Source organism: Salvelinus sp. IW2-2015, linkage group LG31 (assembly GCF_002910315.2).
Source record: "Salvelinus sp. IW2-2015 linkage group LG31, ASM291031v2, whole genome shotgun sequence".
Taxonomy (NCBI): Eukaryota; Metazoa; Chordata; class Actinopteri; order Salmoniformes; family Salmonidae; genus Salvelinus; species Salvelinus sp. IW2-2015.
The window spans coordinates 31,066,214-31,084,001 of NC_036870.1; the positions used below are offsets into that span (position 1 = coordinate 31,066,214).

The window sequence follows — 17,788 nt, forward strand, 5'->3', positions numbered from 1 at the left end:
GGTGGTGGAGGTGTGGTGGTGGTAGAGGTGGTGGAGGTGTGGTGTGGTGCAGTGTTCATGATGGTGTGGTTCGGTGGTGATGGGTATTGTAATGTGACTGTGGCTAATGTTTCATCTAATGCTAAGGATTCTCCATTTTGGCTTGGAAGAAGACTAGTGTAATGTAAATGGTCAGATAATGTAATGTAAATGTCAGATAGAGTCATGTAGATAGATAGTGTAATGTAGATAGATAGTGTAATGTAGATAGATAGTGTKATGTAGATGTCAGATAGTGTCATGTAGATAGATAGTGTCATGTAGATAGATAGTGTAATGTAGATGTCAGATAGTGTCATGTAAATGGTGTGGTGGTTCATTTCTTTACTATAAAATGAGGAGAGACAAACTTATCACACAAGTCAGAGTTATACTTAAACTAAAACTTTATTAGTGAGAGTTTTGCAATAGCGATGGCTGGTCGACGAATCACCCTCAGATGATTCGTTGAGACAAAAGTACAAAGGTATTTTATAGCCAAGATACACACCTTTCAACCTACATGACGAACAACAGATATATAGAATAGGTCACAAGGTTAAGATCTGTATGAAAGATGCCTATAATTCACAGCAGACAGTATCTGCTGTAAAAACAGTCATTTTTGTCTACAGACCAGGGTCTGGCCCTGGGGTCATCTCTCCCTGGTACCATATAGAACAGAAACATTAACTCATGCTTTGGAATGCTCTTTAGGTTTTATCACCCAAAAGACATTGTAAATCTCCTGTCAGTGTTATCTCCCAGAGGCCCATCCTCAGGAGAACACACACACAATAGTTATACGAATACTATATTCTGTTACATAAAACAACAATTTGATGCAATAAAAGTATTATAAAATAATCTTGCAATTTTCCACCATAACGTAAAGATAGTGTAATGTAAATAGTCAGATAGTGTAATGTAAATGGTCAGATAGTCGTTGATGAACTCTATCTAATTATCACATGTACAGTAATAACATGTAGAGGAGATCTAGTAGGTAGAGGAGATCTAGTAGGTAGAGGAGATCTAGTAGGTAGAGGAGATCTAGGTAGAGGAGATCTAGGTAGAGGAGATCTAGGTAGAGGAGATCTAGGTAGAGGAGATCTAGGTAGAGGAGATCTAGGTAGAGGAGATCTTAGATGGAGGAGAATCTTCGATGGGGAGATCTTAGATGGAGGAGATCTTAGATGGAGGAGATCTTAGATGGAGGAGATCTTAGATGGAGGAGATCTTAGATGGAGGAGATCTTAAATGGAGGAGATCTTAGATAGGGGATATCTTAGGGAAAGGAGATCTTAGATAGAGAGGTCATCAGGTTGCTATAATATATTCCATTAGCTCGTCATCCATTGTTTTAGATGGCTGTCCAAGTCCTCTTCCACCCTCTGGAACTTCGCCATCAGAAGTTGTCATGTCACTCATAACTGACTACATGCAGTCAGCTTTTATTGATCTTCCCGACAAATTCAATACTCAGTCAAGTCAATACTAAATACTTTACACAGAATGTCCTCTCTCAGCAGACCGATATTTTCCAGGATCTGCCATATGAAATCCAGTCGACTTAGCAGTTAGAATGTTCTGGCTGTGGGATATACGTATGCCTAAAATAGCCTGATGTTTTTTAGAGACCCAGGACTTATTTACCAGGTGTTCACTATATCAGGCAGCAGCAGTAAATGTCTTGCCGCATTGAAGGAGAAAATAAGCCGTCTCACTGTTGCTTAGCAACAGGCCCGGGCCTAGTTGGGTTATTAACCATAAAACACTTTGTGAAAATTATCTATCCAAAATACAGCAAAGGTGACCCCTGGTCCATTAAATAATATGAACCAGTCAGTTTTATGAGATAGTCAAAGCTTTTCAGTGTTTTCCATTCCCTGATCGGTGCCATCCTAAATGTGTTTTACATGCATCGGCAGAAAGGAAGTGTCACGACTCACGCTTATCATCAGCTTCTTGGTGTTGCTGTTGTGATTGTGAACTTTCTGTGCTTGGGTGACTGTGTGCGTGACTGTGTGTGCGTACTTGACTGTGTGTGTGTGTGTGTGACTGTGTGTGTGTGTGTGACTGCGTGTGTGCGTGTGCGTGTACGCATTCAATGTTGTTATTACAGGATAATGCTTAAGAGGACATGTTGAGATGTTCCTCTATAAACAGCATTTTTTCTGATTCCAGTTTCTGATTCCAGTCTGACTTCATTGCTGAGCAAAGAGTCAGCGGGGCAACATTCTGTGTGGCATGCCATCAGTTAAAGAGTCAACGGGGCAACATTCTGTGTGGCATGCCATCAGTTAAAGAGTCAACGGGGCAACATTCTGTGTGGCATGCCGTCCGTTAAAGAGTCAATGGGGCAACATTCTGTGTGGTGCCGATCCGTAAAGAGTCAATGGGGCAACATCTGTGTGGCATGCCATCAGTTAAAGAGTCAACGGGGCAACATTCTGTGTGGCATGCCGTCAGTTAAAGAGTCAACGGGGCAACTTCTGGTGGCAGTGCCGTCAGTTAAAGAGTCAATGGGGCAACATTCTGTGTGGCATGCCATCAGTTAAAGAGTCAATGGGGCAACATTCTGTGTGGCATGCCGTTGGTTAAAGAGTCAATGGGGCAATATTCTGTGTGGCATGCCATCAGTTAAAGAGTCAATGGGGCAATATTCTGTGTGGCATGCCATCAGTTAAAGAGTCAATGGGGCAACATTCTGTGTGGCATGCCGTCAGTTAAAGAGTCAATGGGGAAACATTCTGTGTGGCATGCCATCAGTTAAAGCATACAGAGAGAGCTGAGTGATCCACACGAGTTGTGTCCCAAACTGCACCCTATACAGTATACAGTATAGTGCACTACTTTTAACCAGAGCCCTATGGGGGCTGGTAAAAAAGAAGGGCACTAAATAAGGGTTATGGTACCGTTTGGGACGCTCCTTAGCATAGCTGACTTGATCTAACAATTAGGGCCCACACCATAAATCAGTTATATAGCAGTGGAGTCTCTATAGAATGCTGTTACTTGTGATGCCTATGTTAACATTCAATTGTACGATACTATCAATGGCCCATTGAAGATGCTGAAGATGCCAGTTACTTAGAATTAAGTTTATGAGAGACTCAGGTCATACTCTTTAGCCTACTGGAGGTACTGTAATACGGAACGTGTCCCTATTCTCATCTCATCTTCAAAAGGTTTGGGTCATTTCTCCACCTAAATCTCCTCCACACAGAAAATCTCACACAGAGGGCTCTCACACAGAGGGCTCTCACACAGAGGGCTCTCACACAGAGGGCTCTCACACAGAGGGCTCTCACACAGAGGGCTCTCACACAGAGAATCTCACACAGAGGGCTCTCACAAATTCCCCAGTCTGGTTCCATCACTACAACGTAACACCCTTTCACCCACACACTGTTTTGTAACTTTCTGAAATTTACGTCGTTTTAGGGACAAATGATTTCAGGGACTCCCGACGTTCAAAAGCCATTTGCTCTGACATTACATTTGTTGCAGTTATGATTGTTCTTGAGTGTTTGTCATGATGACCGTGTCCCAAATGGCACCCTATTCCCACATAGTGCACTACCTTTAAACAGAGCCCTGTGGACCCTGGTCAAAAAGTAGTGCACTATGTGGGAATAGGGTGCCATTTGGGACACAGCCTAAAATATAATATGACAAACAAACATATGATTCTGAACTAATGGCATAAGAGTGAGTCTTACTCACAGCATCCCAGGAGTAACGTAGGCTCTAATGCTGAGGATCTGATGTAGCATGCCTCTGTCAGCATGGCTAGGTCTGGCTGGAGCGTAGGCCTGCTAGACAGTCATGGCTTTATGGGTGGTGTGTTTTTGAATGACAAGTCATTTGGGAAGAAGAACTACATGATTTCAACATTTTCAATGTATGTTTGTACGGGATACACATGGTCATACACCGTCCAACCAAATGCTTACGCACAGGTTTCTTCTCGACAATGCAACAACAATAAGAAATAATAAAATATAAGTATACGAACATAAAGTAAATGTCTCAGTAGACTAGAATAAACATTTTAGCATACGTATTATACAGGAAAGCACAATTTATAGTCCAATATTTACACATGTATTGTGGAAGGCAAGTAAGTTGTTATTCTTTTTGTATGGAGGAAATGTAGCAGTTGAGCAGTTATATTGTTATGTGTGTGATCTGTGACGTTATGAGGTATGTGACATGTACAGTACCACTGAAAAGTTTGGATGCACCTACTTATTCAAGGGTTTTTCTTTATTTTTACTATTTTCTACATTGTAGAATAACAGTGAAGACATCAAAACTATGAAATAACACATATGGAATCATGTAGTAACCAAAAAAGTGTTAAACAAATCAAAATTTACATTTGAGATTCTTCAAAGTAGCCACCCTATGCCTTGATGACTGCACACTCTTGGCATTCTCTCAACCAGCTTCACCTGGAATGCTTTTCCAACAGTCTTGAAGGAGTTCCAAGCACTTGTTGGCTGTTTTTCCTTCACTCTGCGGTCCAACTCACCCCAAACCATCTGAATTGGGTTCAGGTCAGGTGATTGTGGAGGACAGGTCATCTGATGCAGCACTCCATCACTCTCCTTCTTGGTCAAATAGCCCTTACACAGCCTGGAGGTGTGTTGGGTCGTTGTCCTGTTACAAAACAAATGATAGTCCCACTAAGCGCAAACCAGATGGGATGGTGTATCGCTGCAGAATGCTGTGGTAGCCATGCTGGTTAAGTGTGCCTTGAATTCTAAATAAATCACAGACAGTGTAACTAGCAAAGCATCTCCACACCATCACACCTCCTCCTCCATGCTTCACGGTGGGAACCACTCATGCGGAGATCATCCGTTCACCTACTCTGCGTCTCGAGAAGACACAGTGGTTGGAACCAAAAATCTCAAATTTGGACTCAGATTTCCACCAGTCTAATGTCCATTGCTCTTGTTTCTTGGCCCAAGCATGTCTCTTCTTATTATTTGTTTCCTTTAGTAGTGGTTTCTTTGCAGCAATTCGACCATGAAGGCCTGATTCACGCAGTCTCCTCTGAACAGTTGATGTTGAGATGTGTCTGTTACTTGAACTCTGTGAGACATTTATTTGGGCTGCAATTTCTGAGGCTGGTAACTTATCCTCTGCAGCAGAGGTAACTCTGGGTTTTCCTTTCCTGTGGCGGTCATCATGAGAGACAGTTTCATCATAGCGCTTGATGGTATTTGCGACTGCACTTGAAGAAACTTTCAAGGTTCTTGACATTTTTCGTATTGACTGACCTTCATGTCAGTTGATGGGTTGTCGTTTCTCTTTGCTTATTTGAGCTGTTCTTGCTATATTATGGACTTGGTCTTTTACCAAATAGGGCTATCGTCTGTATAACACCCCTACCTACCTTGTCACAACGCAACTGATTGGCTCAAACGCATTAAGAAGGAAAGAAATTCCACAAATTAACTTTTAACAAGGCACACCTGTTCATTGAAATGCATTCCAGGTGACTACCTCTCCTGGAATGGTTGAGAGAATGGTTGAGAGAATGCCAAGAGTGTACAAAGTTGTCATCAAGGCAAAGTGTGGCTACTTTGAAGAATCTCAAATATAAAATATATTTTGATTTGTTTAACACTTTTTTGGTTACTACATGATTCTATATGTGTTATTTCATAGTTTTGATGTCTTCACWATTATTCTACAATGTAGATTTTTTTTTTTTTTTTAACGTTTAAAAAAAAATGCTATGAGTAGGTGTGTCCAAACTTTTGACTGGTAGTGTACATGTAGGTGAAACATCTCCAGATTTCTCCACCTGTCCATCATGTTTAACTGGAGTGAAGTCTGTCTCTACAGTATGTAGTAACAGTGGTCAGGGTGAAATAGCTACAGTTATTAAGTGTGATCAGACAGTGATCAGTTTGTGTTGTGGGATGAAATGCTGTGCTGCAGTGTTGTCAGTGAGCGACTGGGGAACGGTGGGTAACCTGGTGGTGCACTACTGGGGGGTCTGATTCTGGGGACTCTGAAGGGTGTGTGTGTGTGTGTAAGAGCACCCAGGTACTGACAGCGCCCTCTTGTGTCTGCCAGCCCGCAGTCTGCGTCTTAGTCCGTGGGAGAGCCGCATCGTGGAGAGGCTCATGACTCCCACCCTGTCCTTCCTGGCCCGTAGCCGCAGCGCCGTGACCCTGATCAACACTAGCGACTCCCGGGACCCCTGTGAGTGACCTCTGACCCCTACAGGAACCTTTATCCTTTCTCTCCCTTATTTTCCAGGGAAGGGGAATTTACAGCATACCCCAGACTACCACTAGTTACAGTACAGTATACCCCAGACTACCACTAGTTACAGTATACACCAGACTACCACTAGTTACAGTACAGTATACCCCAGACTACCACTAGTTACAGTATACACCAGACTACCACTAGTTACAGTACAGTATACACCAGACTACCACTAGTTACAGTACAGTATACACCAGACTACTACTAGTTACAGTATACACCAGACTACCACTATTTACAGTACAGTATACACCAGACTACCACTAGTTACAGTACAGTATACAGCAGACTACCACTAGTTACAGTATACACCAGGCTACCACTAGTTACTCACACACAAGTAAGTATACACCAGACTACCACTAGTTACAGTATACACCAGACTACCACTAGTACAGTATACACCAGACTACCACTAGTACAGTATACACCAGACTACCACTAGTTACAGTATACACCAGACTACCACTAGTTACAGTATACACCAGACTACCACTAGTTACAGTATACACCAGACTACCACTAGGTACACAGTATACACCAGACTACCACTAGTTACAGTACAGTACACACCAGCTACCACTAGTTACAGTATACACCAGACTACCACTAGTTACAGTATACACCAGACCTACCACTAGGTACAGTATACACCAGACTACCACTAGTACAGTACACACCAGACTCCACTAGTTACAGTATACACCAGACTACCACTAGTTACAGTACAGTATACACCAGACTACTAAGTTACAGTATACACCAGACTACCACTAGTTACAGTATACACCAGACTACCACTAGTTACAGTATATACCAGACTACCACTAGTTACAGTATACACCAGACTACCACTCGTATACAGTATACACCAGACTACCACTAGTTACAGTACAGTATACACCAGACTACCACTAGTTACAGTATACACCAGACTACACTAGTTACCGTATACACCAGACACCACTAGTTACAGTACAGTATACACCAGACTACTACTAGTATACACCAGTAATACACACAGACTACCACTAGTTACAGTATATACCAACTACCACTAGTTACAGTATATACCAGACTACCACTAGTTACAGTACATATACACCAGACTACCACTAGTTACAGTACAGTATACACCAGACTACCACTAGTTACAGTACAGTATACACCAGACTACCACTAGTTACAAGTATACACCAGACTACCACTAGTTACAGTATACACCAGACTACCACTAGTTACAGTATACACCAGACTACCATAGTTACAGTATACACCAGACTACACTAGTACAGTATACACCAGACTACCACTAGTACAGATATACACCAGACTACCACTAGGTACAGTACAGTATACAACCAGACTACCACTAGTCAGTACAGTATACACCAGACTACCACTAGTTACAGTACAGTATACACCAGACTACCACTAGTTACAGTATACACCAGACTCCATAGTACAGTACACAGACTACCACTAGGTACAGTATACACCAGACTACCACTAGGTACAGTACAGTATACACCAGACACCACTAGTTACAGTACAGTATACACCAGACTACCACTAGTTACAGTATACACCAGACTACCACTAGTTACAGTATACACCAGACTACCACTAGTTACAGTACAGTATACCCAGACTACCACTAGTTACAGTATACACCAGACTACCACTAGTTACAGTATACACCAGACTACCACTAGTACAGTACAGTATACACCAGACTACACTAGTTACAATATACACCAGACTACCACTAGTTACAGTATACACCAGACTACCACTAGTTACAGTATAACCAGACTACCACTAGTTACAGTATACACCAGACTACCACTAGTTACAGTATATACCAGACTACCACTAGTTACAGTATACACCAGACTACCACTAGTTACAGTATATACACAGACTACCACTAGTTACAGTACAGTATACACCAGACTACACTAGTTACAGTACAGATAACACCAGACTACCACTTTACAGTACAGTATACACCAGACTACCACTAGTTACAGTATACACCAGACTACCACTAGTTTACAGTATCACCAGACTACCACTAGTTCACGTACATATACCAGACTACCACTTACCAGTACAGTTACGTATACCAGCACTACCACTAGTTACAGTATACACCAGACTACCACTAGTTACAGTACAGTACACACCAGACTACCACTAGTTACAGTACAGTATACACCAGACTACCACTAGTTACAGTATACACCAGACTACCACTAGTTACAGTACACACCAGACTACCACTAGTTACAGTACACACCAGACTACCGCTAGTTACAGTATACACCAGACTACCACTAGTTACAGTATACACCAGACTACCGCTAGTTACAGTATACACCAGACTACCGCTAGTTACAGTATACACCAGACTACCACTAGTTACACTATCTTTGTCTCGTGCATTATTTCTGACAGGGGAAGTAAACTCAGTCAGTTAAATCCTGCAGAGCCCAATATGACTAATAAGGATCACAGCTGGCCAGAGATCCACGCTGACTAAGTGTGTCTGCCACCGTTACATTTTCAATAGGTGGCCTATCATGATCACTACTGAAATGTTTAGGGGTCCTGACCTGACCTTGTCTTTCCTGCCTGTTTTCTTCATCTCTGTGATGTACTTAGACTCTCACCACTACTCCCGTTCAGCCTCCGCCAGCCCCCTGGACGCCTGCTCCCACCACCACCCTCACCGGAACTCCTCCGAACGCTGGAGGGGAGGAGTGTCCGCCAGCACGCCCGACATCACACAGCGCCAACGCCGACGGAACTCAACGCTGGTCAGCGCACGCCCTCACACACACACACATGTTCAAGCATACATGTTAACACACACACACTATAGTGTAATTCCAGGTATTCTGCCATAACTGTTCACCCTTTTTGTTTCTCAAAGTTGGATAAGAAGAAGAAAGAGAAGAAAGACAAGGAGAGGGAGAATGAAAAAGAGAAAGTTCTGAAGAAGTTCCCAACGCCGACCAGATCCAGGCCGGAGTTCAGGTATTGTTAGGACACAGAACACAGGACACAGAACACAGAACACAGAACACAGAACACAGTACACAGGACACTGATTACAGGACACAGAACACAGGACACTGATTACAGGACACGGATTGCAGAACACGGATTACAGGACACAGATTACAGGACACGGATTACAGGACACGGATTACAGGACACGGATTACAGAACAGAGATTACAGAACACAGATTACAGAACACAAATTACAGATAACAGACCACAGATTACAAAACACATATTGCAGATTACAGGACACAGATCACAGATTACAAAACACGGATTACAGAACACGGATTACAGAACACGGATTACAGAACACGGATTACAGAACACGGGACACAGATTACGGGACACAGATTGCAGAACACAGATTGCAGAACACAGATTGCAGAACACAGATTYCAAAACACAGGTTACAGAACACGGATTACAGAACACGGATTACAGAACACGGATTACAGAACACGGATTACAGAACACGGGACACAGATTACGGGACACAGATTACGGGACACAGATTACGGGACACAGATTACGGGACACAGATTGCAGATTACGGGACACAGATCACAGAACACAGATTACAAAACACAGATTACAAAACACAGAACACAGATTACAGAACACAGAACATAGGATGGAGTAGAGCCCAGAATCTGTCTTGTGCCAACAGTAGAACTACTCTAAACTGTCCTATACTACAGGTCTCTGCCCAAATAAAGGAAACACTTCATTAAATTAGGGAGATTAAATATATTGAAAGCAGGTGCTTTCACAAAGGTGGGGTTCCTAAGCAATTCCTCAGCAATTAACATCCCATCATGCTTAAGGTCATATATAGAAATGCTGGGCAGCCCATCATTTTGCCCATTATTTTGGCTACAATGACTATGCCCCCATAGGATGACAATGCCTCCATCCACAGGTCACGAGTGGTCATTGAATGGTTTGATGAGCATAAAAACGATGTATGCCATGGCCGTCTCAGTCACCAGATCTCAACCCAATTGAACACTTATGGATGATTCTGGAGCAGCGCCTGAGACAGCGATTTCCACCACCATCAACAAAACACCAAATAATGACATTTCTTGTGGAAGAAATGTGTTGCATCCCTCCAATAGAGTTCCAGACACTAAGAATCTTCTCCCTCCCTCCCTCCTCCCTCCCTTCTCCTTCCCTCTCTTCCCCACTTATCTCTTTTCATCTCTTATCCTGCAGCAGTACCCCAAAACCCCAAAACCGACCTCCATCACCTGTGGCCCCCAAAAGCAAACTGTTGTCCCCCTGCCCTCCAATGGCTCCCAAGACCCCCTCCACGGGCAAGAAGATCCCCACAGGCACCAAGACCCGCCCCAAAAGAGCCCAGACCCCTGTCAGGGTACAGCTTCAGCCGGTCACCGTGGAAACTAACAACAAGCCCCATCAGCCAGACACTCCTGAGGAGACAAAGAGTAAGTTTGTTCGCCGTGGTTACCGTATCCAAGCTCCAGGATGTTTCTTTTCAGCTGTTACTTCTTCCCCTCTCTGCCTTGAGAAAACACACATTGTATCAACTCTATGATGTTTGCTTCATATGAACCTTGAAGTATATTCCACGGTTATGGTCCATCGTGTGGCTTCAGATGTGAAACAGAGGCCTCTCCTGTCTTTCTTGCTCGTACAGGCTCCAGTAATGTTCCTGCTATAATGGTGTCTTCGGRGCCGGTGACACAAACATCTCTTAGTGCACCAGTCACAGTGGCCGCCTCTACCCAAGCCTCAAACCTACAGCTGGCTGCCTCTGCTGCCTCAACTCCCACAACTGCCCCAGCTGCCTCATCTGCCCCGGCTGCCTCATCTGCCCCGGCTACCTCATCTACTGCTGCCACTCTGGCTTCCAGGCCCTCAGCCGGCACCAACGACCCAGAGGAAGCAGCTCGAGTCCTGGCTGAGAAACGCAGACAGGCCCGGGAGCAACGGGAGAGAGAGGAGCAGGAGCGCCTGGAGCAGGAGAAGAGGAAACGGTCAGTCAGACCCTGGCTGGAATTGATTAGACATGTCATTGAGTTGGTTATTATAGTACTGTAGTATTATTGAATGTTATCGATTGGAGTGTCGTGTCTGTCTGTCTGTTTGTCTGTCTGTCTATAGCAGGGGTTCTTCAACTTTTTAGCTCAAGGCACAAATGAGAAGTTGACTGTCTTCCCGTGACCAAAATTGTTCTCCAATGACCCAAATAAAAAATAAATAGTGTGTGATGTATAGATAGATGTATTCTCATAACTCGCGACCCACCTTTCACATGACCAGGGCCCGATTTGGGTCCTGACCCATAGTTTAAGAAACCCCGGTCTATAGACATATGGATGGTTTACTGTTTGCCTAATGTCCAAGACAAGTGTGTACCATACATTGATATGTGTCATGTTGTGTGTTGATTTTAAAATGCCATCCAGTGTGAGCATATACTGTATGAGCATGTGCGGACCTGACTGAGCATGCTCCCCATGCAGGATTGCTCGTGAGGAGGGCATGGCTCGGCAGGCGGAGGAGAGGAGGCGCAGGGAGGAGGAGGCACGCCTCATGGCGAAGGAGCAGCTTCTGAGAGACGAGGCCCAGCGCCTGGAGGAGGAGAAGGAGGCGAAGGAGAAAGCCAAGGCGGAACAGGAGGAGAACCAACGCCTGCAGAAACAGGTGCGAGATCGACAGGCAGTCTTGACGTACAGCATAGAAGAAGACGTATGACACAGGTTGACTGATCTTAGGTCGAGGTAACGTTATGAGAGGGAATGTTTGCTGTTTGAGGGGACAGGCATGTGTGCTGTAAGGCCTACAATCAGCATGTCATTGTCACCATGCCTTCTCCAGGCAAATGCCCAGAATTTATTGGAACTGAGAGAGCCGTTGTCAGAGTGGGATAGTGACAGCTCTGTCCTCCCCCTGTCCCCGTCTCTGCTCCGCACTGCAGTGGGCTGACAGGGGATAGATAGTGACAGTGTTCCCACTACCCCTGCCTGTAGCATTCAGACATGCTTGAGTCCAGTCTCCCCCGAGGGAAGACCAGTGCAATTTGCTGTTTGTTCGACACTGTCGGCAGCCATCTTCCTTGCAGTGTGTGTCAAGATGGTGAGGCATCATATTCATACAATATTTTTCAGCTATCTCATGAACCATGACACAGCAAGTTTTATCTTCCAGGCAACWTTGAACATAAACACGTCATTGCAAACATCTGTAGTTACTCAACTGTATACAACCTGTGTTTTGCACTGTTTATGAAGCATAGCAACCTTGTTCTTTTGATGGATGTCGTTATTTAGATATTTGCTGCCTGTGGTATAGCCCAGTGGTTTGTTTGGAACTGATGTGATCACAGCTTTGTTTTCATCCCTCCATGCATCACCTATTTAATACTGATGACTCAAAAGACCCAGTGAGCTGTGTAATGGCATTATTACAGGGAGATATCAAGCCCTGCCCTACAGCCTACTACAGCCTAGTCTGGGAATATGGTGCCACCTAGTGGTTAGAAAAGGGGACATTAATCTACTCTTGTATTAATTTGCTAATAATTATTTTTACATTCCATCATTTGATATTATATGAAATTTGGGTTTTATCTAGACTGACACGATTCCCTTGTTGAGTCATTTCCCTTTAGTCTTAATAGCATGATGAACATCCTATGAAGATAAATGGGCTTTCCATAGTATTGATGATCGTATTGATGATGTTGTTTTGTCCCGTCTGTGTCAGAGGGAGGAGGCCGAGGTCAAAGCTCGTGAGGAGGCGGAGCGTCAGCGCCTGGAGAGAGAGAAGCACTTTCAGAAGGAGGAACAGGCGCGCCTGGAGAGAAAGAAGGTGGAGAGATGAGGAGGGATGGAGGGGAGGAGGAGGGAGGAGGGATGGAGGGAAGAGGGGGGAGGGGAGGAGAGATGGAGGGGGAGGTGAGGGAGGAGGATGAGGGGAGGAGAGGAGAGGGTGGAGGGAGGAGAAGATGGGGGGAGGAGGGGAGGAGGGAGGGAGGAGGGATGGAGGGAGGAGAGAGATGGAGGGATGAGGGAGGGAGGAGGGATGAGATGGAGGGAGGAGAGGAGAGATGAGGGGAGGAGGGAGAGGGGAGGAGGAGAAGGAGGAGGGATGGAGGGAGGAGGGATGGAGGGGATGAGGGAAGGAGAGAGAATGAGGGATGGAGGGAGGAGAGATGGAGGGTGGAGGGAGGAGAGATGAGGGGAGGAGAGATGGAGGAGGAGAGAGGAGAGAGAGGGGGGAGGAGAGATGGAGAGGAAGGAGAGATGGAGGGAGGAGAGATGAGGGATGGAGGGGATGAGGGATGGAGGGAGGAGGGATGGATGGATGAAGGGGACTCAGATTGAAAAAGTCTAACTTGTCTTTACTTTCTACTTAATACATAAATATAGAACCGGTAGTTTTTGATCAAATTGTATTCTGACTAGGAAAAACTCCCAGCCTTAAATGAAATATGTTAAAGTGCATTAGTTGTAAATAATCGAATCCAGCAGCTGACAACTCCTGCCTCTGCTGTTGAACTCCACAGCGCCTTGAGGAAATCATGAAGAGAACTCGTAAAAGTACTGATGCAGGACAAAAGGTGATTGATGTAAGTCCTATGCTTCATATAACAACCCTTCTAGACCCTTTGTTCAGATGAAAGATTATACAGTGTATGTTTTCTTATTTAATTGACTGAATTCATAATAGTGTCTGTCCAGATGTTTAAAGCACTTCTTGATAATAACACCTCATCCACCACCAATGTGTAGCAACCTTGTGTGATACACAGCAACCATTTGTCCCATTTTTTTGTTCTTCTAGCCTTCACTGCCGAATGAGTCTAATTCTCCAGCACAGGTCAATGGCAAAGATACTACGAAGAACAGTAAAGGTAAGTTACATACAGTGCCATTCTGCTGTCTCTACAGTGCCATTCTCCTTCAACCTGTGATTTGATAAAAATGTATTTGGGTAAAAAAATTAATTATACGACATCCCAGCTAACAACAAACCTTCCCACAACTTTAGAGACCGTTCCCTTAAGAGTTTCATGAGGCTTTTAACTAACGTTTTCTTAGCGATGTTCCAGTGATGTGCAAGGAATGTTTCCAAGAGACCATCCCCTTAATGTCAAACAGAACTTACCCAGAACATGGTTACCATGTTCTCAGAAGGGGGGGGGTCAGAGTACCATGAACCAAGAGGTTGTGAGTTCAAATAATTTGATATTGACAGTAATCAGATTATGCAATAGCCATGTAAAAACCTAATTCTGCTTATCTTAATCGGCGTCAAGGTCAAAAGGATATTCTGAGAACATGGTAACCACGTTCTGGTCATGTTCTGTTTGACATAGATAGAATGTTCCCCTAAATAACTGATAACTGGACAATCAAACGTTAGGGGAACATTACAGGTAATATTACAAAAATGTTCTCTCTACCTAGAAGTGTTAGCTGGGATGTGCATTAGATCCCAAGAGGATGGCACTTATTTACAAAATGGTCTTGGATGCTAACAAATAATGTCATGATTAAAAGACAAGACAGTTACAAAACATTACATTCAATTAGAGAGAGAACACTCAGTCAAGGACAATTTTATTAGTCATTTAAAAAGAGCAACTTTGCTTGTTTTTTTTTCATGTAGCTCCTAAGATGCAGCAGATTGAAGCAGAATCCAGCCCTGTGCTGAATGTTGTCCGGCCAGCCATGCACCAGAATGGCCTCTCAGCCAATGGGAAGGCAGCTGACTTTGAGCAGATCATCCAGCTGTCCAATCACAGCAGGAGCAGCAACGGTGGGCCGGGAAAACCGGGGAGTGGCATCGTCAGTGACCCAATCCTGGCCTTCGAGGGAGGAGAGCCCTTCCTGATGAAAACGGGTTCCATGAAGCCTCTGCATGCTGCAGGTAGCTATGCAGGTCAGGATTAGGACCAGACATACCATATCATTTTAACATTTCAAATGAAGCATTCTATCACTGTATCAGTACATAGCACTCTGGGATGTACGCAATCCATAACTCTATAGCCACATTACCAGCATGTGTATAGAGAAGCACAGTGTGGATCTTATGCTAAAGGTATGCATCCTGTAGTTAGCTACAACCATTACTAGAGTTTACAGAGAGGGGAGTCCAAACCTTTACCACTATCCCCAAGCCTGGGCCCTAGCCTCTGGGCACGCTGCCCAAGCTCCCTGTGTGGGAGAGCTGACGTCCAAGACTGGAAAGAGGATCCCAGTACTGTTTTGGCATGCTCCTTAGGTTGGCAAACGAGGCCCCCTTTATTATGCCAAGACCCCCACAGCCGGTCTCGAAGACGGCCATACCCAAGCATTAAATGTCAGCAAAGCAAACAATATGACTGAGACCAATGGAACATACATAATATTAGGGGAAAGGGGGGATACCTAGTCAGTTGTACAACTGAATGCCTTCAACTGAAATGTGTCTTCCTCATTTAACCCCTCCCCTCTGAATCAGAGAGGTGCGGGGGGGCTGCTTTAACCGACATCCACGTCTTCAGCGCCCGGGGAACAGGTGGTTAACTGCCTTGTTCAGTGGTAGAACGACATAGTTTTACCTTGTCAGCTCGGGGATTCGATTCAGCAACCGTACGGTTACTGGCCCAACGCTCTAACCACTAGGCTACCTGCCGCACCATATTATATCCCATGTTTATATCCCCACAGCCCAAGGGGGTTCTAATGATAATGACGCGTGCAGAATATCATCCCTAGAACTGAAGACTTTGAATGATAAGGTCTGATAGACGGTATGCCTCACGTACTGTAGACTTCAAACTAGCTCATATTCCCAAGTGAAGCAGAAAACTTTGAATGATAAGGCCTGATAGACGGTATGCCTCACGTACTGTAGACTTCAAACTAGCTCATATTCCCAAGTGAAGCAGAAAACAATGCTGATTTTTATCTTTCTCTGTTCTTTCTCTTTTTCTCTCCATCTCTCCAGAAGTTCTTTGAGACACCAGGCTTCCACACGCTTTACGCCACCGGTTGATCTAGTTGATGCGTGCCACACACTGCAACAGCTTATAAAGGAAGTGTGCCAAACAAACAAACTATGGACTAAACTTTTAAATCACATAAAAACATCAAATTCCACAGAGGTCAAGAGGGAGGAAGAAAACTCTGTGAAGAAAAAAGAAAAAAACGTAATGAAAAAAATATCGTCTGTCTTCTCGGCATGTTTTGGTGCAACATACATTGAGTTTTGTTGAAAATGTCAAATGCAGATTTTATGGTGCACCTTAAATGGCTGACAATGTAATATGAGGAGTTTTAGAGCATTGTAAGACCTGGATTTATACAGTATTTGACTACGGTTGTTGTTATCATTGTTGTTATGCTATTGCTGTTGTTATCTTAAGTTGAACAAAGTGTGTGTTTGTTAGTCTTGAATAATTGGGTTATTTAACTAGGGGAGGAAGCAGTGTGCTGTCAGGGGAAGCTGTGGGATAAATGTTAATGAAAGGGAGAAGACGTCTCTATTTCTTTCTGTCTATCTGTCTGTCTGTCTGTCTGCATGTATGTGTCTCTGTCTGCGTGTATGTCTGTCTCTGCCTGTCCCTGTCCGTCTGTTTGTCTGCCTGTCTATCTGCCTCTCATTTAACTGAGATATGATACAGACTAAAGAGTAAGTTTGATCTGTGTGGACATCGACTCTACTGGGTTAACATCTGACATGTCTGCCATAACCTTCATGTTTCATCTGAGATAGAGTCTTAATGTTTCTCTGGCTCGTTTCTTCTTCAATTGTATTGCTGTTGTGATACAGAATAAGTTTAGGTTGGTTTCTTCAGCAGTTCCCATGGCGATCACATTAATACAGGTAGGACTATCAGCACACAGTATCTGTCCTCTATTCCTGGTCGCTGCTATCAGGACACAGTATCTGTCCTCTATTCCTGGTCGCTGCTATCAGGACAACAGTCATTGTCCCTATTCCTGGTCGCTGCTATCAAGGACACAAGTATCTGTCCTCTATTCCTGGTCGCTGCTATCAGGACACGTATCTGTCCTCTATTCCTGGTCGCTGCTATCAGGACACAGTATCTGTCCTCTATTCCTGGTCGCTGCTATCAGGAACACAGTATCTGTCCTCTATTCCTGGTCGCTGCTATCAGGACACAGTATCTGTCCTCTATTCCTGGTCGCTACTGGTTTAATGGCTGTGACTCATATAAGCTGCCTCCTGCCTGGTTTATACAGTGAACGATGAACTTCTAGACACATCTATTCATATTCCAGGCCTCTGACGGAGGGAGAAATATTAAAGTGGGGAACGAGAGGAGGGAGGTTGAGAGATTTAATCAGCTCAAGGGACAGATGGAGTGTGTGAGAGAGAGAGAAAGACCGAGCGAGAGAGAGACAGACAGAGTGAAAG

The 17,788-nt window shown here is 44.2% G+C and overlaps 1 protein-coding gene across 1 annotated transcript in view; it reads left to right on the forward strand.

The window, feature by feature from the left end:
• LOC111955796 (MAP7 domain-containing protein 1-like) overlaps positions 1–17,248 on the forward strand; it is a 94,225-nt gene extending 76,977 nt beyond the window's left edge. The window contains exons 9-19 of the mRNA XM_070436289.1: positions 6,118–6,246; positions 8,983–9,137; positions 9,254–9,357; positions 10,604–10,836; positions 11,049–11,388; positions 11,878–12,058; positions 13,121–13,225; positions 13,923–13,976; positions 14,201–14,270; positions 15,029–15,301; positions 16,355–17,248. Of these exons, the coding sequence (XP_070292390.1) occupies positions 6,118–6,246; positions 8,983–9,137; positions 9,254–9,357; positions 10,604–10,836; positions 11,049–11,388; positions 11,878–12,058; positions 13,121–13,225; positions 13,923–13,976; positions 14,201–14,270; positions 15,029–15,301; positions 16,355–16,365 (1,655 nt within the window). The 3' untranslated portion in view covers positions 16,366–17,248. The remainder of the gene's footprint in view (positions 1–6,117; positions 6,247–8,982; positions 9,138–9,253; positions 9,358–10,603; positions 10,837–11,048; positions 11,389–11,877; positions 12,059–13,120; positions 13,226–13,922; positions 13,977–14,200; positions 14,271–15,028; positions 15,302–16,354) is intronic.
• The last annotated feature ends 540 nt before the right edge of the window (positions 17,249–17,788 follow it).